The sequence below is a fragment of the Drosophila yakuba genome, chromosome 3L (genome assembly GCF_016746365.2).
Source record: "Drosophila yakuba strain Tai18E2 chromosome 3L, Prin_Dyak_Tai18E2_2.1, whole genome shotgun sequence".
Classification (NCBI taxonomy): Eukaryota; Metazoa; Arthropoda; class Insecta; order Diptera; family Drosophilidae; genus Drosophila; species Drosophila yakuba.
The window spans coordinates 5,160,904-5,188,782 of record NC_052529.2 but is presented as its reverse complement, the minus strand read 5'-3'; the positions used below and the strand labels follow the sequence as shown (position 1 = coordinate 5,188,782).

At 40.2% G+C, this 27,879-nt stretch overlaps 5 protein-coding genes and 1 pseudogene across 20 annotated transcripts in view; 3 read left to right on the top strand and 3 right to left on the bottom strand.

Moving 5' to 3' along the window:
• LOC6532992 (band 7 protein CG42540) overlaps window positions 1-3,040 on the bottom strand; it is a 37,599-nt gene extending 34,559 nt beyond the window's left edge. For 4 of the 9 annotated variants that reach the window (XM_039373871.1, XM_039373867.1, XM_039373869.1 and 1 more), the window contains exon 1: window positions 3,008-3,040. In XM_039373871.1, coding sequence (XP_039229805.1) covers window positions 3,008-3,025 — 18 coding nt within the window. In that variant the 5' untranslated portion in view covers window positions 3,026-3,040. Of the gene's footprint in view, window positions 1-1,011; window positions 1,778-3,007 lie in introns of those variants that run through there. The other 5 variants (XM_015194272.2, XM_015194269.2, XM_015194268.2 and 2 more) reach the window with 3 other exon arrangements.
• Window positions 171-4,754, top strand: LOC6532990. 5 transcript variants are annotated; one of them, XM_002093689.4, is made up of 5 exons: window positions 172-431; window positions 3,975-4,037; window positions 4,089-4,244; window positions 4,301-4,468; window positions 4,530-4,754. In XM_002093689.4, exons 1-5 carry the CDS (start codon window positions 399-401, stop codon window positions 4,683-4,685), a joined length of 576 nt encoding a protein of 191 aa, XP_002093725.3. In that variant the 5' UTR covers window positions 172-398; the 3' UTR covers window positions 4,686-4,754. The 5 variants fall into 5 exon arrangements, with proteins under 5 accessions (XP_039229809.1, XP_002093725.3, XP_039229808.1 ...); XM_039373874.1 differs by lacking the exon at window positions 172-431 and adding an exon at window positions 780-864; XM_039373872.2 differs by lacking the exon at window positions 172-431 and adding an exon at window positions 3,139-3,441.
• Window positions 4,755-4,980: 226 nt separating this feature from the next.
• On the bottom strand, window positions 4,981-17,501 carry LOC6532989 (lactosylceramide 1,3-N-acetyl-beta-D-glucosaminyltransferase). Of its 2 annotated transcripts, none has more exons than XM_015194266.3 (3): window positions 16,720-17,501; window positions 6,554-7,499; window positions 4,981-6,390 (listed from the first exon to the last, which is right to left on the bottom strand). In XM_015194266.3, exons 2-3 carry the CDS (start codon window positions 7,397-7,399, stop codon window positions 5,929-5,931), a joined length of 1,308 nt encoding a protein of 435 aa, XP_015049752.1. In that variant the 5' UTR covers window positions 7,400-7,499; window positions 16,720-17,501; the 3' UTR covers window positions 4,981-5,928. The 2 variants fall into 2 exon arrangements, with proteins under 2 accessions (XP_015049752.1, XP_002093724.1); XM_002093688.4 differs by lacking the exon at window positions 16,720-17,501 and adding an exon at window positions 7,783-7,996.
• A 948-nt stretch (window positions 17,502-18,449) lies between these two features.
• LOC6532988 lies at window positions 18,450-20,420 on the top strand. Its single transcript, XM_002093687.4, has 6 exons — window positions 18,450-18,626; window positions 18,680-18,768; window positions 18,829-18,963; window positions 19,021-19,382; window positions 19,441-19,586; window positions 19,639-20,420. The coding sequence occupies exons 1-6, from the start codon at window positions 18,493-18,495 to the stop codon at window positions 20,252-20,254; spliced, it is 1,482 nt and encodes a 493-aa protein (XP_002093723.2). The 5' UTR covers window positions 18,450-18,492; the 3' UTR covers window positions 20,255-20,420.
• LOC6532987 (nose resistant to fluoxetine protein 6) lies at window positions 20,414-26,997 on the bottom strand. Of its 3 annotated transcripts, none has more exons than XM_015194261.3 (6): window positions 26,887-26,997; window positions 23,780-24,401; window positions 21,995-22,847; window positions 21,565-21,930; window positions 20,956-21,499; window positions 20,414-20,804 (listed from the first exon to the last, which is right to left on the bottom strand). In XM_015194261.3, exons 2-6 carry the CDS (start codon window positions 24,150-24,152, stop codon window positions 20,673-20,675), a joined length of 2,268 nt encoding a protein of 755 aa, XP_015049747.1. In that variant the 5' UTR covers window positions 24,153-24,401; window positions 26,887-26,997; the 3' UTR covers window positions 20,414-20,672. The 3 variants fall into 3 exon arrangements, with proteins under 3 accessions (XP_015049747.1, XP_015049748.1, XP_039229603.1); XM_015194262.2 differs by lacking the exon at window positions 26,887-26,997 and adding an exon at window positions 26,678-26,776; XM_039373669.1 differs by lacking the exon at window positions 26,887-26,997 and adding an exon at window positions 25,066-25,714.
• LOC26535706 lies at window positions 26,816-27,464 on the top strand (annotated as a pseudogene).
• Window positions 27,465-27,879: the final 415 nt, after the last annotated feature.

Sequence of the window (27,879 nt, the reverse complement as noted above, 5' to 3'; positions counted from 1 at the left end):
CTGATTAAATATCCGGGCCGCAGTTGGCGTACGTTCCGCTTGCCATTCACAATCCCCGGCTCAAACGTGCACTCAGCATAATGCGAATCCATGTAGGGAAATGTAATTTGAATGCCAAAACAAACAGCGAGCTGGGGAGCCGTTTGAATGGCGGCCAGGAAAGGCTGCCTGCCAGGAAGTTGGCCAGGTGCTTGGGCTAAAAAACAAAGGCCGCCGCTGGATATTTACCCACTGCCAGTGCAGCTAAGCCAGCAAGACCCAAAGCTGGAGCAGTATAGCTTTAGCTGTTGTAAAAGCAGCAGCAACAGCAGCAGCAGCAGCAGCTGAGGGAGCTCAGAACAAAGCCTTGGTAAACAGCCCAGCAATGTGATTAAAAAATAAAGGAACGCAGCACAACAATGGGAAATGGAGCACAGAACCAGCCGTACACGGTGCGAAAATATCTAAAAGAGATTGGTACAATATTGGGCAAGTTTCAAGGCGATGCAAATGCATTTAAATAATCAAATATATTTAAAATAAATATTTTTAATTCACAAAGCATGTCAGGTAATAATTTAATTGCCTAACTCCTTAAATTCTAATTGATTGGTTTGAAATTCAAAAATCTAGGCGTCCTTGGCATGGCAATGCATTGGATTTATAAGACAAATAGTTTATATAATTATATATATTTATTATATATATTTATTTATATAATTTTATTTATATATTTTTGGGGCACACAAATATATGCTTTGAAACAAATGCCAAATTTTTAACAATTTTTTGGGGCTTCACAATTTTAGGATACAAATTTGGATACAAATTTTAGTGCAGAGCTTAGTAAATTCCGCGTATTTATTGGCAAAGAAACAAGAAAATGTTAGTTGTATTCAACTGCTTTTGATTTACTTTTAGGTCTGTTTTAAGACAGCTGCTTTAGTATATTTAACACTATTTTTTGGTGTTTCTTTTCACTGCTGTTTATTCTAAAGTATAAAGTTTTTAGGTTTTTCGAGTGCAACTCACCTCGTAGCGTGTGTCGATTTCTGGCAACTTCTCCAGGAACTCCTCGACCATCTTTCGTTGCACGTGCGCCGAGCACAGAAGCCACACACATACAAGCCCCTACGCACTCACACACGCACACACACACACTAGCACACGCACCTGCACACACACACAGACACACACAGAGTCAGCACGCAGCTCACGGACACGAATACTATTCAAATTGACACGCACTGAATAAAAGTTTCTGCTTATCAATTATGGACAAATGCTAATTGCTGCTGCTGGGCTTAATTATTTTGTGGCTCATTGGTATTGGCAATAGATAAAGCTGAAACACCTGTTGTTGTTTTTAGCTTATTGGCTTTTTTGTAGAATATAGAATTTGGATGTCACACACTGAGAAATTCGTAGGTTGCTGTCCTTTTTTTGTGGCTGTATTGAACCGCCTGAGTTTTGGCAGTCGATCTAAGATTAATCTAAGGTTTTTGCACTTTCCGTTGATGTCTTGTGTGATTGTCTTTTTTTTTTTTGTTTTTGATGGAGAAAGGGGGTGTGTGTGTGTTGTGTATTTCTGGTCACTTGGCACTTGAATTTGGGCGGTAGTTTTTTAGCCCACACACATGGGCGAAGAACCGAAGTTACAAAAATGCAATATTGTATTGGGAAGCGGAGAGGAAAAGAAGCTGTAGCGGAACCAAAACATGTGCCAAAAACTCCCTCGAAAAACGGCAGCTCAACTTTTTCGGGCCCTGTGTGTGCGAGAGACCAACAACCAACAAGCGCTGTCCGTTCACTGCCGTTCAGCACTAACAACAAACTGCAGAAAAACAAAACATTTATAGCCAGGCCAGGCACGAGTCGAGTCCAAAGTCCTCGTCCTCGTCCACATCGCATCGTCCTCATCGCCATCGCCATCGTCATCGTCGTCGTTGAATCGACGGCCCGAGCATAAGGATGTTCTAAAAACAGCCTGCCATTCCTACATGCAGCATCTCACTCTGAAGCGCCGCAAATTGACGGAAGCCGATGATGCTGGCCGATAAAGAGTGTGTGTGGCAACCAACAAAAAAAAAAGTGTGGCGCGCTTTTAGGCGCCGGCGCAAGGCAGCTCAAGCCGAAAGGGGCAAGCAAAACGGAACTCCTTCGCTCCGGCCACTCAGCCAGTATGTATATGGAATTCTGGGGATTCCCCTCTCAACGTGACACACATCCAACTCCGGAGCTTGCGTTCCAAAAGAGCAGAAAAACAGCATCCAGTGGATTGCAATTCGAGTGGCAAGCGCCGAGTGCCGCCGGAGTTGCATGTTGCATGTTATGAGCTGTGAGCTGTGAGCTGTTGGTGCCTTTGCTGTGCCTTTGTTTTGCCAGCACTTGGAAATAATTTGCAGCTAACGAAGGCGGCGCCACTCAAAAAGAAGTCTCTCGCTGGAGCACCCTCCTTCCACTCTATCTGTCTATCCAGCTAACCCATCTAGCACTTTTTTGTTGAATGAGAATGGGGAACCTCCAGGTTTTTCTAAGCCCACTCCGAGTCTAGCAGTTATCATTAATCTCGAGCACTGCACACACGCTCTCAATCGATTGCTGTCAGCAGGTCGAGTTTGTCTAGCAATAACCACTGGAAAAACAAGAATTACTTCCCAGGGAGTTCTGCGCTATGACGACTTTAACGACCCTTGGGGCACCATTAAGTCCCATTCAATCAGGAACAGGTAAACAGCTTGTTAAAGAAAGCACTCACTATCTAGATTAGATAAGGAATTACCTTAACTTAGATCAATGAAAAGTTTGTTAAGCTTTCTGGTTTAGCATACCTCATCTTTTAATGTATATATAAATATTTTTCAAAGGATTACATTTCAATCTAACTAGATCATTGATTAAAGCGATCCTTAGATTTTAACGATCTCAGCATAAAGTTGCTATAGTATACTACTGCTATCTCGATTTTAAAGCCACGCAAGAGAGCATTCCTCGTTCTATTATCAAACAATCTTAAAGAAGTACTTACCGCACTGATTGCCGCCATGTCCTGTCCGTTCGCAAGTCAAGTCAATATTTAATCCCAAGTTGAACTGCGACCCTACCGCACTCGCTGGCCAGTCAAGCAACACTGAACGGTGCTCGGCTAATCACAGTGAAATGGTCGCCGCGATAATGCAACAATTGGCTGCCCGCACACACCTCACTCGTGGGTGTGTGGGTCCTTGCCATATCCTTTCAGAATGTCAAAGGCAAACGTGGACAACAAAAAAAAAAAAAAAACAATTACTTGTCAACAGGCCAATACCAGTACATTTGAAATCCAAACAAGTGGCGAGTGAAAAGCAAATCTCAGCATTTCGGTTCCCTCGTTCGGAGTGGCGGTTTAAAGTCCTTGAACGCAGCTGCCTAAACGGGTTTTTGGTTTCCAGGCTCGCAATGAATTATTTACACGGCAAACAGGTGAGTTAGCAAAAGTGTGGGCGCGTGTGGGCTTAGTGAATATGTGACAGAACACGGACGTATTGAAAAGCCTTAGATTATTAGCAAAGTTCGTTTAAAGGGCTATTTTTATATGAGGCGCCAACCATTTTTAAATTAAAGGTCATCCAGCTGCATGCAATTGTATTTGCTTAACAAATAGAGTTGTTTTTCAACAATAATAGTGGCAATTAGATTGTATATATATGGAATTAAATATATATAAAATACAATTATTCAAAACAAAGGTGGTAGACAAAATATACATGTATTAGCGACTATGCAGTATGAGTTTGTAAATTACGAGAAGAAAGCCGAATATTTTTAAGTGGACTGCTTGAAATAATTGGACCGAGCTGGGATTACAAAAACAGTCATTAAAGAGTCAATGGCCAAAGGCCAAATAATTTGTTATTGCAGAATTGACTGCAATAATAATTACAAATTTCGATGATTTAAAATGACGAGAACAAAATGTTTATTTCTCATTGACAAGCAAACTTTGACTCGTTTAGGTCGAAATGGGTGCTCCTCGGTGTCTGATTGCACTTCTTGCTTGCCTATTTTTAGTTGAAGAGGTATATTTACTTTCTGAATACTTAAATCCTTCCTAAACGATGCAACTACAGGTTGAGCCTAAAGTGGAGTTTACCAACTTCAAATGCACTTCCTTGGACCCGAAATTTGCCATCGTTGAACACTGCTATCTGAAGTCAGTAAATCGTACATATAAATACCTGGCCTTAAAAATAAATTTGCTACAAAAGCCCGTTACCAGAATTAAAGTAAGTAAACTGTCTTAGTTCTTATTGCTAATTCTTATTAAGCTTCATCGTTTAAGGTCAACGGAGCCACATGGAAGCGATTTAATGGCTATAAGCCGTCCCTTTATAACGTTACAATTGATGCCTGCAAATTTCTCAAAAATCCCAAGTCAAATCCAGTCGCTGATTACATTCACAGGCTCTTCAGAACTTACTCCAATATGAATCACTCCTGTCCCTTTAATGTGAGTGCGTTTCGCACCAGTTAAAAAATTGTAATTATATTTTTAACTTGTTTATTTGCAGCACGATGTTATTATAGATAAGCTGCCAATTAGTTTCGTTAACAACCAGGTAACAGCAGTACTGCCAGTTCCCCCTGGAGACTACATGTTTCAATCGCATTGGTACGCCTACGATATCAACCGTGCTACTGTACAAGTTTATTTGACGATATTTTAAAGGAAATATATTATATAACTTTGTTTGCCCGCCAACTTTTCAAATAAAATGTTAAAGAATGCTGATGGATACAAAACTCATACTGCTTTAGAATTAGACTGCTATAAAACTTACATGGGTTGTGCAGTTGCCTCGTTCTCTTGTCATGGTGTCAACTGCTTCCCGGAAACCTAGCAAAAGCTGCTTGCTAGAAAACGCAGTACCTTTCTCCGCAGTTGGCGCGCACTGCTTTTAAATGTTTAAAGCAGTGGATTAAAATCGCAGTTTAAAATATTTGAAATAATAACACGTGTGCTTTGCAATATGTATTTTGAAATGACTTTTATATAATTTCTGACAAACTTGAACATTTAATTAATTTTATTACACATTTATTAAATTTCATTTGTTACCATTTTCGTTCATTCATCGTTTTCAGCGTTCTCGGACCGTACAATTTGCTATTTGTTTTTGATATTTTATGTTAACGTTCCTGGCATTTCTGTTCCCACTTATCTTATTAATTAAGTATATTTGTATAAATGTAATGCATTTGCAGATTTCGATTTTCCATCAATTGGCTTTACTGGAATTTTGGGGATCAAAACGATACGGAAAGTTTGATAGCTTTTAAATACACACTTTTAAAAAAAATAGGTAATTATTATAATCGTTTTTCGTTTGTCCCTACGTATATATATATTTTTTAATAAATACTTCCGTCCATTGTTATGCAGCCTACATCGAATTCAATATTTGGTTTGGTTATACACTGATTTCACAAACACTTGAATCGTCAGCTTGTGTGCTTTGTTTGTAGCAGTTTCATTTCAATCATTTCATCGTTTATTAAGTACTATTGTAGTTTTCTTACGATTTACGAGTTGTGCTTAAGGTTATGCGCTCCTTCTATTGTTGCCGCTGCTAAGAGTTTGGTGTTCGTATTTGAATTCTGGTTTTGGATTTTCTGTATTCGGTTCGTGAGCGATTCGCATTAGATGTACGAATGTGCGGATGTACATGACTATCAGTAGAGTCCTTAGATTAGTTACTGTTCATATGATACGAATGATTGTAGGCAGGTGGTTGGTGGTTCACTTGACTTGCAATGTTCCGTTGTATTCGTCCCGACAAAAATGCTACCTATCAGTAATAAGCTAACATTAGGGATAACTACGAGTTAATACTAAGGCTTAACGAAACCCTAAAACTGAACAGCCAAAGAAACTAAACGTAATCAATCCATTGAGTGGTGCCAGTCAAACTAGCTGAGGCCGGTGGAGCTCGTCTGGGCCACCTCGGAAATGTTGGCACTTGGCACAACAGGTGCGTATCTGGAAGCGAAGGATGCGGATGAGTAGGCGGGTTGGGTGAGCAGTGGCCTCTGGATTCTGTCCAGCGCCATCTGCCAAATGACCATGCTTTCGTCCGGCTTAATCGCGTGATTTGTGAAGAGAAACGGAGGATCCTCTAGATCAGCTCCCCCGGCGACCAGCATGCGAACGTCCTTCTGCTCGAGGTAATGCTTTAGCGGGGTGATCTTGCTGCCCGTCTCCTCGGCCAGGATGCCCGTGATGAGTACATCGTCCACCCAAAAGTATTGGGACTTCTGGGCCGCCTCAAACAGGCGACGCACCACGTCCGGTGCATAGACAATGGCCATTCCGGGACAGTATTCCGGATAGAAGCGGTTCGGGTACTCCTTGTACGTCACCCGCCATTTGGACTGAAAATGAAGAAGAAATCTTCGTTATTTATGGACTTCACTTAATACTCGCCGATAAGATAGCAACATTTTTAATGTTATCTAACTGGACAGTTGACAAAGTAGCCAATCTTCTTTGCCGCTAATTGGTTTTTAATTATATTTTTAAATATTTTCTACTCACACGATATGAACGCTTGACCCTCGAATGATGGACGGATCGGCAGAGCATCAGATTGGGATCACGGAGCAGGGAGTATTCGGGCAGCGAAGGAGTCGCCAAGTACTTGACCAGCTGCGGTGTGTTCATGAACACATCGTCGTCCACCTTCACCAGCAGCTGGGCATGCGCACACTTCTCGTTGAACCACTTGAGCGCCATGACATGCTTGTAGGTCATGTTGCGGTAGGCGTCATCGAAGTTCCCCTGGATGAGATCGCCGTGCAGATGGTTCTCGCGTCCCAGGAACTGTTGCCAATTCTCCGCCTTCCTACCCACGCCGCCCACCAGGAAGTAGACCTTGAGCGGTGTCTGATCTATATAGCTGCGATTCGCCCATGTTTCGCGGATGAGGCGGCGCTTGTCCACATTGCGCACGGCCGAATGGACCAGTATGAGTACCCGAACATCCTTATCACAGGCGGGCTGGTCTATCAGATAGACGAAATTCTGCAGATCCATGAGTTGCATGCTGCTCTGCGGCGGTGTGGGCGTTTGTGACGCCAACATGGTGGGCGTGCCCATGAGGTGGCTGTCGAATGTGTTGCTAACTAGGGTACTATCATTACTATTACTAGGTGTGCGACTAGGCTGGTGTATTTGGTTTGGTTCGCTTCTGCTCCTCCGCAATCCACTTTTGGCACTCGATGGCGGCGGCTGTGCGGTTGTGCTGCTGCTGCTGGCGCCACTTCCGCTGAAATCGGCGATGGCTTCCGCTTCCAGCATCGGCGACTGCTGCACACTGACCAGCCAGATGACCAGGCACAGATTGATGCAGATGAGCAGCAGGCACAACGATCGCTTGTCCATCCTAGCGGCTTCTAATTGGATCTAACTCTCTCTATTTCCGGACACCTCAGACGGTTGCGTTTTCTGCGTGCCTTGGCCATTTAACTCCAGATCCCAGTGGCTGCAATGGCACGAGGGTAAGAACAAAAGCAAACGGTTAGTAATCGCCCACGGAATTGCCACTTAAAACCCACTTCCCACCAGGTTATCGCCGATGCGATAATCATCCGAGGCATTAGGGCAATTGGCTCTGCCGCCTGACATGGGGCCAATTTTCTAAATGGCCAACAGCAGGTGTCAACAGGTCGCACATGAATTAAGTGAAGAGCATTATTCCTGCCCTTTTGGAGAAGTTCAATGAACTGACGTCATGATGTTACCCAATCGATGCCAATAAAACGCACCTGCCATAACCCATTCACAGCTAGATGAATTCCCGGGGACTTCCAAATGTGTACTGAAATATCTTTTTGGACAGTTTCTTTCCTATAATCGAGAGTGAAAAGTGCTCAGAGATAAGTTGAAATTATTGATTTATTGGCCACACTCTGAATTGCTTTGCCAACATCGATAATGGAATTCCACGAACTTGGGCACAACTATTTGTGAATTATTCTACATTCTACTGACAACTGAAACGGTGACGTCCTGCGACTGAAATCTTATCAAAAACGAGAAGTTAATCGTTATGGTTGTGAATACATACGTGTTAATTGCCTGTACTATAAATTTTGGTGGCTACTTGAACTCTATCAGTTTCAGATACATAAATATCTGTGGCCACCAAACACATGTCTGTTATCACTGAAGACCCGAAATGTTTTTAAGTACACAATGTTCAATCATCAAAGTCGGCAAAAGGTGTAATTATCTAATTAGACAATATTTGGGCCAAAGCACCGATAAGTAATATAGCTTATGTTTATGGAAAAATTTGAGTATAGTTTCTTCAAAACATTTACCTCTTAATTATGTTCTCCTTCTAAATATCTACTACATAAATGTAATACCTATATAATTCAATTGTTGTATTGCAAATGAGCAATAATCCCTGCGATTTACTACTGTTTTGAAGTTAAAACAATTACTGAGATTTGAAAATGCAGCAGTTACGTTTATCTTATCAGCCCTCAGTGTCCCTATCTTAAGCGATAAATTAGATGTCTGCTTTAAAGCTATGATTACTTTTTGGACTGAAAATGGCTTCTACAGTACTTAAGAAAGCTTTCTATCAGCTCAATCAAGTTTCACCAATAATGTATAGGATTATTTGTATTGTTTAACTTGAATACGAGTATAATATGCAGTTTATTGAACTTTTCAAGATTAAACAATTAAATGCGATTTGACTGCTACCACATCTTTGGACTCTCCTCGTTGCATATATATTTTTTTTTTGATATTTTCGAAGGCAACCGGAAGAGGCACTCATGCACATGTCCGTAGATAGTGCGACGGAAAGCAGAAGGAGCAATTCTCCCGACTCGAGACAAAAAAGGCTATCTGCGGTTGTTCACGGTCACGTATTCGGGTAAAATGCGCACATGAGCTGCACATTGTAATTGAAATACGACGTACGACGTATGACGGCTCCGTGGAATATGAAAATAGTCCCTACGTAAGGGTCACTTGCACTTCTCTGATTATTTGGCTGCGAAACTCTCCCAGGGGACTTTATTAAACAACATTTGGAAACGCTCTCGATTAGATAGCCAGCCCGTTTTTCGATAAGATTAGTCCCCAAATGCCAGATTGGATGTGCCCCTATTCCGCCCAGTGATTCCATAACTAATCCACATTTCATTACACCCATCGAAAGCGTCTCGAAATTGAGTTTGTGGCCGGAACGTCGCTATGTTCCACACACGAAACGTTATAAAATTTTTATATTTATGTAAATTTACCGATTCAATAGTTCTCCATAGACATGGTTAATGTAAAAGAACTGTACTAGATGGTGATTAATGTGTTCGATGGTGGCACGCAATGGTTGTCGTGTCCTTAGACTTTGGCCACGCCAACTACAAATACCCAGATCTGAGGCAATTGTAAGCGAGTTAAGGTTTTAGCAGCCGGATGCGACGGCCTCAAGATATGCAAAAACTAAATAAAACTGAACCTTTGACCTTAGCCAGCTGTACAGTGCCAGCAAACTTGGCCAAAAACGAACGCCAAATACTTCGTATCCAGCCAAGGGCAAAGTGCAATGCAAAATGAAGTTCTGCTGCAGTTGTGACTTCGAGGGTGGTTTCATCACCAATTGACTGCCAGCAGTCACGACATTCAGGTTGTTAAGGATATTAAAAGTAAGTAGAAAGCACATACGTACACTTTAATCAACACACAAATGAAACACATTTTTCATGTTTTATGTTCATATTTAAGTGAAACGACATTTGCATTCCTCGCGTGTTGTATTTCAACTTTTAAAAATGAAAATACCATACTCATGGTGTATAATGGCTTGTTCTAAATATCTCACATTCAATTAAGCTTCACAATCAATCGATTTCGTACATGCGTGCCACGCTGACCTTATCTGCGCAATTAATAACAGAGATAATTATCTGACGGTCACCCCGGGAAAGTCATCTTCATAAATTATCTGACTGACCCGAATAACGTGACATTTGTGAGCATGATAAGAATTCAATTAGGCAATTGCTTTTATTGACCTTTCAATTTGCATTGCAATATATGCACTGTCATCAAGACGAAAGAAGCGGACTTAAATTGAAATAAATAATAAAGAATTATTATTGGAAAATTCTTATCTTGTGATATGTTTCAGCACTCCCTATGATACTCGCCTCTTTGTGCAAACACTTTCCACATACCTCGCCTTTTTCCATTGAGGTACCCACACTCCTCGTGAACTTTACAAAAATAAGCCTAGACTACGAAAAGTGGTCGTGGTTTTCTGGGGATGGGGATGTGGATGGGGATGGGCTTGTGGGGCTGGGACGTCTGCCAAATGCTGGCATTTTGCAGTCGATAAAATGCCAACAGTAACAGCAACAGCAACAGCAACGCCGAATAACTTTTTCAAGTCGAAGGTTAAATTTTATCGTGGCCCGAATGGGCAACAAAAACGGCAACGACAACGACAACGGCGACAGCCACAATGGATGGATAGATTCGCCTGCAGTTTGGGCCAGACGTCTTCTATTGTTTATCTGGTATCGTATCGGGCTTTTGATTAGTTACCCACCGGCAGTTTTCCCTCGCTGCGATACCCATACCAGAGTTTGCTTTCATTGAATGGCACTGGTTGCAGGTTGGCACTGCAAAAACTTGGCTGCTGCCCAAAAACCACTTTGAATGCCTGTCGGGTTGTCCCTTGTATTCACTTGTATACAATGCAACTTTCACGTGCAGCAAATGCGAAGTGTGGCAATTGCCATCAATCGGGAGTACAATATTTATGTACGCCAAACAAATAAATACAATATGAGGGCCGCCGCAAGCCATAATATCCATTATTCCGACTCATTACAAGGCAAGCTCAAGGCATCGATCGCTATAATTAGCAAAAAAAAAACACACTTTGCAGTATTGCAAAACAAACATCGAGCAGATAATTGCAGCTACCACTTGGAGTTGCCTTAAATGAGTAGTTACATATACGCACCAATTGAAAGTATGTGGAAAGTGGCTGGGATTTTTATTTCACGTTTTGTAAGTCTGGTTCTGCTAAGCAGCTAAAGATTATTTTTAAGGCGTAAAAACCCACTTTAAGTGTGGATAACTTTAAAACCGGTTTTCGGCGTTTGCAATTGCAACGCAAGTCGCGTTGTCTCAAAATGAATGAAAAGTATTTGCTTTAAACTAAGAAATACAATCTTCCCCCAGATGCAAAATATGCAGTTTTAATAAGAATTCAACCATCTGGTTTTTAAACCGTGGATCAAACGCCCCTAAATTTTATTTAACTAAAATCTGGACTACATATGTATGTATGATAGTAATTTCTGTTCAATGACAGTTACACGGTTATTTCGAGGCGTTTACTGGTGATATAGCAACTTGCTACCTCATATATATGACTATATTCACATTCACTTTGCATTTACACAATTCATTTAAATGTGTAAAAGCGCTTTTAATTGCTTGGAATCTTCTCAAATTGATGCGGGGCCATTGTTCACGCAGCAAAGTGTGGCAACTTCTGGGAAACTGAGGCATGGATATGCGCCCAGCTGGAGATCGGGCATATATGTGTCACTGTAATCTGAAGACATCTCGAGATCCCAGGGAGCGTTGCATTCGCCACTTGGCATCCTGTCGCCATCGTCAAATGGGAGTCAAGAACTCAAGCATTAAACATTAAAAACCCCGCCGCCGGCCAAACAAATGTCCCTCACATGTTGATGCCTCCTCACAAATGTAGCCGTCCATTTGCGCTTACAAACATGGAGATTATGTACATACATATGTACAAATGCCATATGCAGACACACTTCGAGAAAACCATTCGGATGCAATCAATTTGATCAAGAATTCTGGTCCAGAATCAAGGTCTTATGAGTTCGTCATCAATTTATTCTTAAATGGTCAAATGCATTTATTATTTTTAGATTTTTGAAATTGCAAACTAAATCATATTTCCAGACATTTTATTATTAGGGTTTAATTGGCAATATTATACCGTTTAGAGTTTAAATCGATTTTCCGAGTGCATGCATCATGCTGAGCACCACGGAAAACTCGCCCTGTCCCAGATGTCGAAAAATGTGAGTCAGCGGCTTGAAGGAGTTTCGCAGACTGGCGGAAAAGCAACGAAATGGGAGAGGAAAGAGGAAAAATTGTGGTAGGAGGCCTAGGAAAACCCAGTCGAGTTTTCTGCTTGCCAACATGCCGCAATTACAACATGCTGAGGGAGTTTTTCTCCGCCGACAACAGCGTTTTGCGGTGCAGTGCGGTTTGTGGGTGAAACTGCATAGGCCGGCTTTGCAGTGCAAACTTTTCCCATTTTCATTTCCATTTCCAACCAACGACAGCACGCACACTCACGTGGGCTAACAAATTGCGGGGCAATGTTGAATAACGATGCCAGACAGATATTTAGCCGAATGCAACTTAGTGGGGGTGTGGATGCCACTTGCATGCAATTGCCATTGCAATCGCAATCGCAAAGTCGGGCATCGCAGCCAACGGATGCGGATGCGGATGCAATCTGCCGGAGCCTCCGAGGCTTTATCCGCCGCCTTCTCTGGACTTTCGAGACCATGCACATGTGCTCAAAAAAAAAATGTAATTTTTCGAAAATTTTCATGAAAATCGAAAATGTAAAATTTTTTGATCGATTTTTTGATAAAAAATAATCCGTTTTTTTTCGATAGCAGTAAAAATAGTTGTCCAAATGTGGAATGCCATACGTCGTTGAATTCTTAACAAAATTCCCTATCGATCGATGTGCATAAATTAATATGCTAATTTTTGCCTTTTTTCGCAAATATTGATGATGGTACCCCTTATCGAAAATGCCAAAATTTGTCAAATTTTTTTTTTTTTGAAAATCGAAAAAGTATGGATAGACATAGTTAGCTATGTTTATTAGCAGCACAAAACAGTCTTTATTTTAGCTGTGTGGCCGATTTTGTCCAAATTATGGCGAAAACGCCGATTGAAAATATCCTATTTTTTACAAGATTTTTTTTTTTTTTTTTTTTGATAAAAAATAATTCGTTTTTTTTCGATAACAGTGAAAATAGTTGTCCAAAAGTGGAATGTCATACGTCGTTGAATTCGTAGCAAAATTCCTTATCGATCGATGTGCATACATTTTTATGCTAATTTTTTGCCTTTTTTCGCAAATATTGTTTTTTTTTTTTAAATTGAAAAAGTAGGGATAGGCATAGTTAGCTATGTTTATAAGCAGCACAAAACAGTCTTTATTTTAGCTGTGCGTCCATTTTTGGCCAAGTTATGGCAAAAACGCCGATTGAAAAAATTTTATTTTTTACAAACATTTTTTTTTTCGATTTTTCGATAGCAGTCGAAGGCGGCGCCTTGGGCGTTGGCCTGCACTCACAGAAACTAATCCAAGCAAAGACGCCCAGGGGCTATACAAAACCTGAGTTTCAGCCAAATGAGCCATCTTAACCACTGTTGCATACATTTTTAAAACAAAATCCTATTGTAATAAGCAATTCCCTTTGATTGCATTGCACATAAGGGCAAAGTATTCAGTATTCGCGAGATAAGATTACACAGTTGGGAATGGAATGCCAAAGAAGAATGTATTTGAGATGCGAAATCTGAGGGCCATTTCTTGCAGTGTATAGGCGCAAGACCATAATTAACTCATCCAGTGCAGCTTGCGGTCGTAGAAAGAACATAGTTGCATGTATTCGTTATTCAGGACAGGGATGTCGAAGTTTCCTGTTTTGCACATAAAGTGCAGGGCATTACTCATAACCCCCAAGGAGGGATCATGTGCAGTGGGAGGGGGTGGTGGCAGGACAATATGGCCGTATGGCGACGACAAATGCATACAGCTCGATTGAAGGACACAAACGGGCTGAGTGACAAACTGGCGACCCCGCAAATTGGCAATTAAAATAGCCTGTGCTGCAGTGTAGGGGAATAAAAATGCAAAATAGAGAAGCCACGCCCAGGCCGACGTCCTGCCTACTTGATGGACTTTATGGACTTCCTGCAGGGTTGCTTGCTCCCGTCCATTCGCACGCTAAGTAATTTATGAATACATATTCCTCGGCTGCGTATAAAAATTTAATTACGCGCCTTTTGTTTACCTTTTCACGGGCCAAAAGTCCAGTTCCACAGAACCGAAACCAAAACGTGTTTTCTGCACGCACTCTAAGAGTTTCTTTTCGGACAAGGAACTCGACCAGAAACACACTGCAAATATTTGTATTTCAATAGGCGAAATACAGAACATTCAATAAGATAAAGCCACTGGGCGACGCCTTTAATGGACTCGCTGCTGAAGCAGACAATCGAAATGCTTGTGTGATGACTCAGTTTTCTTGGGGTTTGCAAGTTCACATTTCTGGGAATTTGCTCGATTCGGCTCGGGATTTGCACTTATGCAAATTTGTTGCTGATAAAAATTACAAAGAACTTTACCAACATGATCATGGAAATTTTGAGCTGGTCTTGCAATCCCTGCAATCGCGCACAGCTGGTAATCAAGTTATCAAGTTACGTTACCAATAAGATGTACAAATCTCATAGATTAGGACGAGAATTTGGTTAAAGTTCTCCTGCAGTGCACATATTTCACGGATGTCTGGTTTCTATCCATTTACACAGGCAATAATGAAATTCCAAATACTTGCAATATTTATAGAATGTATCTTATCTACATGAGCAAATACATGTGTAAGAATAGAGGCACCAATTTGTGTTTAAATTAAAAGAACAATTTTCACTATACAAACATAAACATTTAAAGTATATTGGTATGCCTTATTTAAACAAATTCCCAAGTGTTTAAAAAATGGGTTATGGTTATTCAAGTTTCCCCTTCCCAAATAGCTGATTAAATATTATATTTAATTGGAGCATTAGAATTCCAAGAGGTGCCTTGGGAATCACACGATGAAAGGGAATAAAATATTATTTTCGAGTATAAGAAGATTAGATTCTAGCTGATACTGACACATTGATAAACACCAAAACCCATTTTCTTTTAATTAAAAAGTCGGATAGGGAATTTATACAAAATATATCATTAAGTTCCATATTATTGCTGCGCTCTTTTAACTAAAATCTGTGGAACTGAACAAGTCCTAGTCATCCTTGGAAATACCCTTATCTTGAAACATTAAGTGAAAAATTATGCATGATTCAATGATATGCTTACAATCACATTTTTTTAATATATGATAAAGTGGAAAATCCAAAGAACATGTAAATAAAAAAAAGATGAATAATAGATGAGAATAAAAGATTGTAATGGACTGGTTTACGATGCCAAATCATTTGAAATGCTGGTATTAATAATGAAAAGCAGTTCGTACGTGTCGAAAATTTTGGCGCGGCGAGCGGCAAGTGAGCGTAAAAGAGAAAGCAAAAAGCTGAAAACGCTTACGTTGATTTTGACGTGACGTTACGTTGGCGGAGAATTTTGGGGTCACTGTACGGACCAATAAAAGTAACACCGCCGACGTCTAACGCTTCGCACCGCCGGTTATCAGTGGGCCAGAAGGCGCACGGGTGAATAGCGACGACAGCAGCTGATACGCAAACAAACAGCTAAGCAAAGCGAAGACAACGTTACCTTTGGGCCACTGAAAAAAGCGTTAAAACACATTCGACAGTGGCGGCCGATCGAGGGGAGCTGAATGTAAGGGGAGGGAAAAGAGAGAGCGAGATAGCGAGAGCTTCTCGCGGAAGCTGTCGCAATTAAAAATCAGAGCTTCGCCAACGAGCATGTGATTGGAAATTGAAAGCGCCAAAGCAAACAATGAACTTCAAACTGAACGGAATGATTATATTTCCTTAATAGTCATAGTGCTCAATATATTAAATGTACGTTTCAAAGTGCACATGTGGTGGCTATTACCTATTAAGTTATAGAAACTTATATGTACTTCAAATCTGAAATATTACCAATCATTGAAGATTTTGCGTTATCTTGGTGGAACTCGAACACGAACTTCTTCTTACAAAATGCTCTGGTCTTTTTGAGATAACAAATCTATGGGATATGTAATACGTTACGTACATCGGATTGATAGTGATTGCTGTGATACTAGGCCAAATTGACATGCGATAAGCGATATATCGGAACTAGTGAGGGTTCCACTGTACCTAAGTGATGAGGTAAACACTCTCGCAGTCTTGAGCAAACATTTCGACGGGAGCGAGGCAGACGGAGAGATATGATGAGGAGGACGGAGCGCGGCGGCACAGTGGGCCAGGCCAAGGACACGGCGCTGAGAAACGCGAAAAGGAGCAGAGGAGCCAAAACGGAGGACGACAAGCAGGCATGCGTGCCACTGTGCCTGAACTTGTTCAAGGTCAGTCCTCAGCGACAGCAAAGTGCAAAAAAAGCAAAGAGCAAAATTCATGTTGGAAAAAAACACAAAAGAAGAGCACACAACAACAAAGCCGCTTAAAGGCGACGAAAAGAGCGAATGAAGATATACATATGTAAAATAACAAAAAAAAAACAATACATCGACATAAAAGAGAGAGAGAGAGCGAGTGTCCGCCCCCGCAGCAACAATGACAACAATGGGAAGCTGTTCAATAGATGCTGATAAGAAAAACGAAAAGACAAAAACACTCGAAAGACAAGGAAGATAAGATTCAAGTACTCGCTTAATTAACATAATACATTTTATGCATTTTTATGTATGTATAGTCACCTGCTAGTTGTTTGCCGGGCTGCCTCCTCATTTGTCACCCATTCGTATCCTTGCGAGAGAGCGAGGGAGATGGCAACTAAGGTGCGTTTTTTAATTAATTTCCATGTGAAGCACTCACGCACACTTACACACACCCTTCGCTTTGAGTAACAGTTTAAAATACGGAGTTAGAGCGAAAGAGACACCAATTGGGAGTGCTAATTCCACACACACGCGCACACAGCACCAAATTTGTATAGATTTTTGGCATCAATTTCTTGTTGGCAGCGGGAATAAATTTACTTAACACAATTTTCAAGCTCGTACACACACACGCACATACACGAACACCAATACAAACGCGGCGAAAAGGAATGCAAAAGGAGATGAAGAGGAAGAAGAAGAGGCTGAAGGATGCTGGGCCTGGATTTCTCTTTCGTATTTTCGCTGCCCAAAAAGGCGTTGACAACGCTTTTATTCACTTTAAACTCATTTAACAATGATGTTGCGTCTGACTTTAATTGTTTATGCACTTAGTTTTTTAAAGAACTAAAAAACAACAGAATAGCCGCCGCCACTCATCGAACCATTTTCGACGCGGCTACTGTTCACTTATTATCATGTCATATTTTTCAACAGATTTGAAAGCGAAAGCCTGTATTTTAGATGATAAGTGTACCGTTAGATTTATCAGCGACGTGTGCAATTTTTATGTATTTTTTAATATTTTAATTGAGAATGATACACAGAGCGTTTCAGAGGGCGCTAAATTGTTTTTTGCTCGTTCGAAACTGAGTAACTGAGAAGCGTCGCGTTATTACCAGTCTTTTTCTTCTTTTTTGTTACTGCCCCGTTCGAATTTCTCTCGCACTGTTAGCCGCTCTCAATTGCTGTTAATGCGGCGAAATTCACTGTTATATTTTACAGAGGCGGCGGTGTCATATGTTCATCAAAGGTCTAAGAGGGTTGGCTTCATACAATTTATTGAACATTTAGTGTTTAAAAACAAATTTCCAACTAACTAACTTTCAACTACTATTTTATTCTTTAACAAAGTATGTTTAAAAACAACTTTTTTTAAGTAGTATTTTTATGTATTGAATATTATTTGAAGATCAATTTTCTATTACTGGCCCCGAACATGCGATCCTGTATACGCCACTGAAATGTTAACTATAAGAGGAAGATAGGGATGGAACTTAAATAGCGACACGCGTTTAAATTTTGGGGTGACCATTTCAAACGCTCGCTCTGAGCATATCTAGCTGTCATATCTATCTTGTCTGAATTTTAAGATTCATGTGTCCACAATTGCAATCAATTGATCTGCAGCGGTGCAGTTGCCGTCTGCACATTTGAAACTCAGAAACATAAGTAATGTAACTCATAAGACTGAAAAGCTAGACATTTATTTAGGTAAAAACACTTAAAATTCTAGATTTTTAAACTTTTTCTGGATTAATATCGAAATCAACTATTAAATATATTTTTATAGTTAAAATTGTATTTATAAATAATTGTTTGAATAATAATGTAATATATAATCATTGAACAATTTGAATTTTAAACTGTCAAATAAGACCAATATTTGGGTGACCATAAACAGCAGATTCCCGTTTTGATAAAGGTCTTCTTAGAACTCTTTGAAAAGATGGTTTTTCAGTCGTTCATTAGAAATACCAAATACCAATACATTATTTTCTGTTTTTTTTACTGTTCTTCAACATTGGCTATCGATAGACGCCTTGCGTTGCAACTTCCATCTGCAGATGTGCAACAATCATTGTGCAGTAAATGGGCAAAAATATAAGTTTGCAAAAAATGAGCGCAGCAAAAGAGAAAGATGAAAGCTTAGTTCCCACGGTCAGAGAAGTGCAGCAAAAGTTTGCCGACCTCTTGGGCCATAACAATGAAGTAACCTGGGATCTGTAAGTACGAAGCATCTGAAAATATGACAGTTTTTAAAGCTCAAGGTTCGCAGATTATCGGCGAGTCAACAACACGTGCTGGAGGCAAAGTTATCGCAGCTGCATTGCCATCCTAGGATGTTGCATTGGATTTGGAGTAATAGTGAGTAAATAAAGATTATTCCCAATAAGCGCAACTATGTTGACTACCTTCTTATATCAGGAATGTACTCAAACGGGCAGTGCCTCTCGTCTTTATTTTTTGTAATGCTCGTGGATAATGTATATGATCTCAAAATGGCCGAGCAAAGCAGATCCTGGCGTCTATATCCGGTATTTCGCTGTCGCCGATGTGTGGGTAAGCTCTACATGTCAAAATAAATCGAAATTGCAAATTAATTTACATTTGTTCAAGATGAAACTGGCAAGGCTAGTAACATTAACTGTTGCATGTCATATGTGACACAGTACACAACTTCTAACTCCTGGAAAGTACTTCTAGCCCACAACGGGTTTGGCTCAGGTCTATTAGTCACTCCGGATCTTGGAGTTTACAAGCAAGTCGACGGTCAGGTTGAGCTAAAATCGTATTCCAACACTGAGATATTGTTTCCGGAAAAAGTAGATCTGCCAATAACGCCAGAATCATTGAAAAAAGCCTCCAATATGACTATTAAACATATAAAACACCAGATACAATCCGAAAATCCATTCTTCGCTATCCCCATACCGGTCTATGAGTTTTGCGACTGTGAAAAGATGCTTAATGTGATTTTGGTACGATCTTTTTATTAACTTACATTTGAATTTGTTCAAAACTTAAGTTTTTTTGTAGATGCCTGGCAGTACTCAGAAGTCATGTGATGTGGCTGATCTATCCGATTCCTTAGTAATATTTACGAATAATATTAACAATTCACGCCTCGGAGCATTGATGAAAAGTAATAATAATGATCCTAGCATCCTTGTTAATCAGCAAAGGTAGGTAACAAGTAGATTATATTGCACAAACTCTAAATAAAACATTTTCCAGAGCGATGTGGGATAAGATTGCTGGGGAATCAATCCGCATTGAGGACAATGTGCATCTTATTCGTAGTGGCAATGGAGTGCCGACAAAAGCCAAGCTGGATAAAATATTGCAACACGTTGATAGCAAGAGAAAACAAAGAAAGAAACGTATGGAGCCTAAGAATCGAGAAAATACACCGATTGCTCTTCCAGAAATGTTATCTATTAGAGTCAAAGGAGAAGATATAAACCTAAGAGAATTCGGCACTGTTCTTAAAGAACATATTGCAAGCTTAGAGAGCTTCGACATTTTAATAAGTAGCATGTCAGAGCATTTGGAAGTCGACACTTTTAAGCTTATCATGCAGCTAACGCAAACATTCGTGGAAAATGTGAGGGAGGAAATGTGCCAAATACTGAAATATTATTTTTCCACGGAATCCATTTTATATCAGATAATATTGTGCATAAGTAAACATCATCCGAACTGGAACTTTAATGAAATTGAAGAGCAATCTTCGAATATTTTAAGGCGCGTTCGAATGTTTTTTGCTTCAACAGCACCGAATTCTCGTACAGAGTTTTTAAAGAAATGTGAATATTGTGTTGGGTATTATGACAAATGCAGATTAACTTAACACATTTGTTTTAAAAATATGTTTAATTTTTTTTATCTATTTTTATATTACATATGTGAACACGGCCTTATTATCATTTAATGTTACTAAAAATTCCACCAGAGTATTTTTGTATCTCTTCTAAAAACAGTGCCAAATAATTGAAATAAAACATTCTTATTTTAAATATTTTCAACAGTGTATATTCTGTGCTGGGGCATAATGTGTAATACGCATAACAAATTAATTTACAGCTAGTGATTATCTTATTAAGTATGGTTTCCACCGAAGTACAGGATAAACGTATAAGTAACTTTGACTAAGACGAGACTAAGTCTAGTGATTCGATAATAATGATTAGTTGTACATGAAAGCAATCACAATTGTCAGATGGAGGCGTGTGCGGTGACCTTAACGATCTAATTTAGGGCTAGCATCTTTAGACAGTTTTCGGCTTGCTCTGCCGTCGATTTAGCAAACTGGACAGATTGCTGAAGGGCAGCTCAAAGGCCAGCGAAAAGAGGATTGAGGCCAGGTAGACGATGACTGCAAAGCCGCAGGTGACCACGCACTGAAATTGATGAGAAAATTTATAAAAAATGTATTTTAATATACATAATAATGCGAAGTAATATATTCATGTGTTTCAGGTGTGTCTGAAGGTATACTACGATAAAATGTAATCTTCTGGTTATGGAAGCTTCTGGTTACATGTTACTTACCAGCATGAAGGGATCCGCATGCGTGCTCGCATTGGTCAAACTGTAGAATAAAGCTATCACCAGCGGGTTGAGAAGGTAAATGGCGTAGGACAGTCGACTGACATGTTGGAGGCCCTTGGCCTCCAGCAGGCGTGACCACCACACTCCACGGCCACCACAGCTGCGCGCTATCATCCAGCATACACTGAGCGAAAAGAACAGGCGACCCATCACGAAAAGCGTGATGGCCATCAGAGGGCCCAGATCCCTTTTGACAGTCGAATAAATGCAGGCGAAGAAGACGAACAAGGCAAAGTGCCAGCTGGCACGCTCCTTTTGCTCACTGATCACCAACTGGACACGATTCTCTTGCAACAGCCAAGCCGTTGCAGCTCCCAGGATATATGGAAGGACCCTCACGAAGGGCGATGTATAGATCTCTGTGCCAGTGGCAAACGCCGCGTCAAAGGACAATTGGAACTTGATGCTCAGTCCGATGGCGTAGGACCAAGCAATGGTGGCCACAAAGGAAGATACCACTAGGGACTTCACTACCTTGGGATATCTGTTAATGAATAAATATAGTTTATTAGTTTAGTTCGTATTTACATTTTGATATCAATAACTTACTTCACATAGAGGAACAGCAGAGCGTTGGCCAGGATAAAGAACTGCATTTCGCAGGCCAAGGACCAACTCCAATTGGCGCACATGTCCCGATGGTCGAAGAGGTTTTGAATGAACAATAGATTACGCCACCAGTGCCGGGTGCACATCTCATCGAAACGCTCGTTGATGTGGTAAACTGAGACATCTCCAATGTAGGCGTATACCAAGTCCACGGTGGCCATGACCACCAGGTAAAGAGGTCCAAGTCGCAAGTAACGATGGAAGAGCAGTTTGCCAAAGAGCTTCAGATTCTCGCTGAAGCTATTTTGACGTACTGCCTCCAATTGCGCAGAGTTCCTTAGAAAGTTAAATGTTTGCAGGAAGCCACTAAAGAAAATAAAAAAAAAATGTAGAAAAAGGAGTATGATTTTTTGCAGTGCTCAAAACCCACCTGATGGTAAAGAAGACATCCACGAGCAGAGGAGCCGAAGAGACGTATTGGAAAAAGGCCTGTTCTGCATACGAAATCAGCACCGTCTTGTTGTGGACCGTGAAGTACATGAACCACACAACGTGGAAAACCATGATCCAGATAGCGCACACAGATCGCAGGCCATTCATCAAGGGAATTTCATTCGGAGAATTCTCCCGCACCGCAAAAATTTTGGCCCAATTGGCGGGAACATCCCAGCAAGTGACATATTTCTGCAGTTTCTCCATTTGCAGCAGAGAGTTCAGACCACGCCACATTTCCGATTCCGCAGGTGCCAAGTCACGATCCTGTTGATCCTCAGTGGAAGATGGTTGTTTATTAGTGGCATGCAGTTGATGGGCACAAAGCATCAGAGTTCCAGTGACCAAAACACAGGCAACCAAAAGTCGAAAGCTGGCTCTCTCGAAGAACTCGTCCTTCAGCTGCAGATCCTTCATGTACACCACTTCCGGCTTTATGTCGAATATCTCGTTTTCAGTGAACATTCCACCAGCCACATAGTCCTGGGCTAGGCTCTGAACCTCTGCGGAACTGCAGGCACTGGGCAGGCACAGGCCAATGTGTATAATCTGCTCAGACATCAGCTTAATCTCAACCTGCCAGGGGGAATTGTGACGCAGATACAAAACCCGATAGTCCATGTCGAAGGGCGCCTGCTGGGTGATAATACCATAGTGCATCACACGATCGAAGTTCTTGGACAGGGTTATGCCCACGGGTCTTTGGACACCGCGACAAGCTTCCCGACTTCCCAGCCAGTAGTTTTGCCCATATACGAAGCCAGAGGGCTTTGTTCCAGATGCATCCAGAACTGTGGGAAAATTCAATATTGTTCCATGATTATTGCGAAAATTAACAAATACTTAACAACATGTTAAAAGATTCTGTGCTCAAGGGTTCAAGCTTCAATGCGATTCTGAAATTGATGGTTCTTTGTCCCCAAGTTGGAATTCTTGTGTCCCATGGAGTAATGTCATTCTCAAAATATAAAGTCCAAGATTATTCAAATTTTGAAATTTGCTTAGAAATTCGGTTTTCACATCTTTGCATTATGGTTATAGTGAGGCATAAGCTTATCTAAACAGATTTTTGTAAGATTGTTTGATGTTTTCTACGGTTCACAGTCATGAACTTACTGAGGTGTGAATCACATGTTATGTATTACGAGTAATATAAATATTTGTAGTGCTTAAACTAGTTGTTGTTTACTGATTGGGGAACTTGCTCATTATGAGTGATTAAAGGTGATCTATCTAAAAAAAACTCATTGGATTTAAGGTGATCTTTCTAACAAAACTTATTGGATTTAAGGTGATTTATCTAACAAAACTTATTGATTTAAAGGTGATCTTTCTAACAAAACTTATTGGATTTAAAGGTGATCTTTCTAACAAAACTTATTGGATTTAAGGTGATCTTTCTAACAAAACTTATTGATTTAAAGGTGATCTTTCTAACAAAACTTATTGGATTTAAGGGGATCTATCTAAGAAAACCTTTTGGATTTAAGGTGATCTTTCTAACAAAACTTATTGCATTTAAGGTGATCTATCTAACAAAACTTATTAAAGGTGATCTTTCTAACAAAACTTATTGAATTAAAGGTGATCTATCTAACAAAACTTATATGGAACCATTAATGGCCGCTGGGCCGTGCAAAATTAATTCATTAGTGTACCGAATGCTCTCCTTGGGACCAAATGTATTTGAAAATATTTATTTCGGTTTTTTTAATCGACTCACCCTTCATGGCCCATGGCTGTTTGCCGAGTATGCCGCGCTGCATTTGCCGCAGCTGCGCGTGGCACTTTTGGCTGACGCTGCTCTCGTTGGCCACTTTGGTGAGTCCGAAGATGACGGAGGTGCGAGTCAAATGGGTTTCATGCGGCGAATGTATCTCAATTGTGGTGGTGGGGGCATCCAAAATGTCCAATTCATCGGGCGGCGATTGCGACGCATTGAGTGCCTGACTGTGATATCGCTGCCAGGTTTGTGGACTGTTGGTGGCCGACTGATTGCTGGCGCCCTTGGCCAAAACCGAGCCCAGCCAAAGGCCGAGCAGCATCAGTACTGGTGTGTACCAAAGATATGGTCGAGAGGTGCGCCTGATCTCCATGCTTAGGTGCTGGTACTCAGTAACCTTGGCTTATATATATCTATTTATTTATTTATCTGTTGGGTAGTACGCGTATTGTGAGAGTTATTTGGACCGCGCGCTTGTTTGGCTATCTCAAATGCCTCGTTTGATTGCTGTTTGCTGCCGTCGCTTGCCGAAGGTCACCGCACTACGATTCACTGCGATTCACCTGGCTACGCCTCTACTTCTCTACTCCTCTACTCCTCGTCCCGTCCCGGATCCAGATACCTGTGGTATATTTATATTGGTTAATGCTTGCCAATTGATGGGGAGAAACTTTCGTCGGCCATCGATGGCCAATGAGCACGTTTTCAAACGCGGCTCAGTAATTTCCCACTGACACACATTGCACACACTAAAAAGTAGCAACGCTTTTATCTTCGGTTTTGCCGATTGCATTAGAATATTACGCATACGCTGTGTGGCCGCTTAAATAACCATCGTTGACCGAGGAATACAAGAAAACGAGAGCGAGCTTTTATTTTTTTTTGGTATTTTTGTTTTTAGCAATAATTAACATTTAACGTCTTTTTTTCGTTATGAATGAGTTGCATCTTTTGTTTGACTATTAGTAAGTTCGTTAAGAAATATTTTGCAAGGCATTCAGGCAATATACATATAACACCAAAATGGGTCAGCACTTAATTATATTTGTTTTTTATATATATTTGATGGCAATTAACGTGTTATTTCTCAATTACATTTTATAGCTTTCAATAAGCAATGATTTTAATTAAACTTTTTAGATACATTTGTTAATGAATCAATGGAAATGTAAAGAGTAAGTAAAGTTTCCCTTGTAAAAGGAGAACAATGTGAAGAAGACACGCAATGCACGCACTATCATCGATTTCGTTAGAATATTACGTATACGCCTTGTGCGTCCAATTACCGGATAAACAATCGGCGAAAGAGCAGAAAACGCACCGGAGGCAACTTATGCAATAATTAACGTTAATAATTTTGCGTTTTATTTCGATTGTATTGGATCTCTGCGGGCACAAACAAACGGCACGGGGAGTAAAAGTTTTTGAAACGCAGCAAAAAGATAAACAAAAACCAAATAAACGATACAAATAAACGAGACGAGACGGTACGAGACTCAACCCAATTCCGCTGGGAGTGCGACTCAAATGGAGACTAAGGTTCAATTTGTTCAAATTGCCTTCGTTGCCCGGCGACGAATTTGAGTTGTTGCCCAAAATGCCGGGTTGAGTTTCGATTTGAGTTGTTATTTCCACCTGGAGTGAATTATGCGCAGGTGTAAAGACAGCGGTACTTCCATTGATTTTGGACCCAAACTGCTGACCACACACAATCGATCGTGTGTTGGTGTTGGCCTTTCGTTTTCGCTTTGACACACTCACACACACAATCGCAGCTCACTCATACGTAATAATTCGCAGGTTATTGTTTATAATGACTAAGGGTGCGCGTAATCAAAATTAACAATGAAATGCGGTTAAAGAATTATGTGATTACTCGATTTGTGGTCCACGACAACTTAAAGAGTTAATCGAAAAAATTATCAACAATTTGGTTAGACTTCAAATAATTTTAATGCGTAAGCTTAACTTCATAAAATTCATAAGTTTTTCAATAAATTTTCCGGTTGATGAAACTATTCAACTCGAAATGAAGACAAATAGTTAAGCAACAGATAATTTGATTAACATATTAGGAATATTTATTCATGCTTGTGATAGAAATAAACTACCAATTTCACAACTAACAATGAAAAGCGTTAGGAAATGTGCCTATTATTAAAATACACAGAGAGCATAATATTTTCTTTTAATATTTCTTTTGAATAATTTACTTGTCAGTCATAAAACTAGGTAATTAGGTCTCTTTCTTATTCTTGTAACGCTTCTTTTATTTGCTTTATACTCATTAAGGTTGCTTAAATTTTTCTGGCTAAGTTTGACATATGCAGCTATTAGTAATCGAGAACATTGAAATCCCATTATGGAGCTCTGTTTTTTCTCGCTGTGCATGGTTAAAGCTTTTTGCTCGTTTTCTCGCTTTCCTAAGCGATCTTTTTGTTGGTTTTGCATAATTTAGACGCCGCTTCTTTTGTGGCAAGCACGACACGAGACGCCCATCGAGATATATGTGCATATATACATATATATATGCATATGGACTTTGCCTATTGGGGAGTTTCGAAATGTGTTTGATCTGCATTTACATAACCCTGCTGAACTCGCGGATTTGTCAAAGATTTGGTCTGGAGAGAGTGGGGAGTCGAGTGAGATGCGGATTCACACTAACGCCCAGCTTATTGAACACTGTTTGGGGTAACTTGTTGATCAGAACCCAATTAACAAGTCCTATTTGCACAGAGTACAGAACTCGCTGGAATTGCCACTCACTGATTGGTTTTTTATTTTTGGTTTTTTTGGCCTTCTGTTATATCGTATTTCGAAACCCGTTGAGCGCTTCAATTTTCACTTTTTCCTACATTCCGGCTGTAGTTAAGATTACTTTTATTGAGACATTACCAAGATGAGATCCGCGTGCCTCTGATGAAATGTAGTCTCTTCTGTTTCGATTTTTTTTTGGCTCGAACTTGGACCGACTTTCGTTTTCGTTTCTTTCGCTGACTGATAAAACGCACTGCACAACAGATTAGCTACTATATGTATATGTATGTAGTGCGCACTCTTTCTTCTTGGCCTCTTGCCTCTCTTTCGCTTTTAACTTGGCTTACTCTGGCCCTGCAACTTGTTTGGGTATTTTCTGCCTTTTGTCAGCTTCTGTTGACGTTAACCGAATTTCGTTTTCATTTTCGCTTAAAATTTTGTTTTGATGAGGGCCACGACGCGTGCAACGTTTTGGTAACAACTGTGCGCCGCTGCATTTTGGCTCAAAGTTTTATAAACTTGGTCGCTGGTCAAGCCGAGTGGACTGCGCTGCAGCAGCTCAGCAGCAGCGCAGCAGCCGAGAGATAAATCAACAATTGGAATTTCAGTCTCAAGATCAACAAAAGACGACCGACTCCCGACGACCGACTCCCTACGCGCCCGAGTCCGAGTTTTCAGTTTTCAGTTTCAGTTTTTAGTGTTCAGTCCGGATTTGTTAGTGGTCAGTAGTCGTTACTTTTTGCTTCGACTTCGGCCATTTGGCTCGTCAATTGCACGCACATTTGGAGCTCTCTTCCATTTCATGTTTGGCTCTTTCTCTAACTCTTTCAGACCCTTCAATCAGCCAAAGAGCTTCAATCATACAATGCTCTTTTTGGGAATGTTAAGGCATCACTTAACTTTAATTTTGTTTTACAATTGTTAACAGCGCCATTCTTGTTTTTTTGGTAAACAACTTAAACATTTTTTTCCAGTGCTTAACTTATTGCTTTAATTAATTACATAAATACACGATCTGTAGGTTAACTGGCATGTTCCAAAATACATTTTAATTGGGTTTATGTTACTTATTTTACACCCTGAGGTCAACAGGTTTCTGCAAATATTACGATGTGAAAAGTAAAAGGAAATAATTTTAGTAGTGATTAACAGCAAAAACAAGTTCAATGGAGAGGAAATGTTAAACAGGTAGCAATTATTAAGGTACAAGTACTATATTTATTTCTAACTTAACTATACTAGTTATTCAATGTTTATCAGATGTGATAAGCTGAAAATGCATTTTATTAAAAAGAACCTAGTCTTGAACTTTAAATTTATCTATTATTCATTATTTAATA

Coding starts and splice junctions, on each gene's coding strand:
- LOC6532987 (XM_015194261.3), bottom strand. CDS start 24,152: ATGGAGATCAGGCGCACCTCTCGACCATATCTTTGGTACACACCAGTA. Junction 21,931..21,994: donor GATGTCTTCTTTACCATCAG/GTGGGTTTTGAG, acceptor TATTTTCTTTAG/TGGCTTCCTGCAAACATTTA. Junction 21,500..21,564: donor CTGCTGTTCCTCTATGTGAA/GTAAGTTATTGA, acceptor ATTCATTAACAG/ATATCCCAAGGTAGTGAAGT.
- LOC6532990 (XM_039373872.2), top strand. CDS start 3,139: ATGGTCGCCGCGATAATGCAACAATTGGCTGCCCGCACACACCTCACT. Junction 4,038..4,088: donor GCCTATTTTTAGTTGAAGAG/GTATATTTACTT, acceptor ATGCAACTACAG/GTTGAGCCTAAAGTGGAGTT. Junction 4,469..4,529: donor ATCACTCCTGTCCCTTTAAT/GTGAGTGCGTTT, acceptor GTTTATTTGCAG/CACGATGTTATTATAGATAA.
- LOC6532989 (XM_015194266.3), bottom strand. CDS start 7,399: ATGGACAAGCGATCGTTGTGCCTGCTGCTCATCTGCATCAATCTGTGC. Junction 6,391..6,553: donor GGGTCAAGCGTTCATATCGT/GTGAGTAGAAAA, acceptor CTTCATTTTCAG/TCCAAATGGCGGGTGACGTA.
- LOC6532988 (XM_002093687.4), top strand. CDS start 18,493: ATGGGCAAAAATATAAGTTTGCAAAAAATGAGCGCAGCAAAAGAGAAA. Junction 18,627..18,679: donor AATGAAGTAACCTGGGATCT/GTAAGTACGAAG, acceptor CAAGGTTCGCAG/ATTATCGGCGAGTCAACAAC. Junction 19,587..19,638: donor ATCCTTGTTAATCAGCAAAG/GTAGGTAACAAG, acceptor AACATTTTCCAG/AGCGATGTGGGATAAGATTG.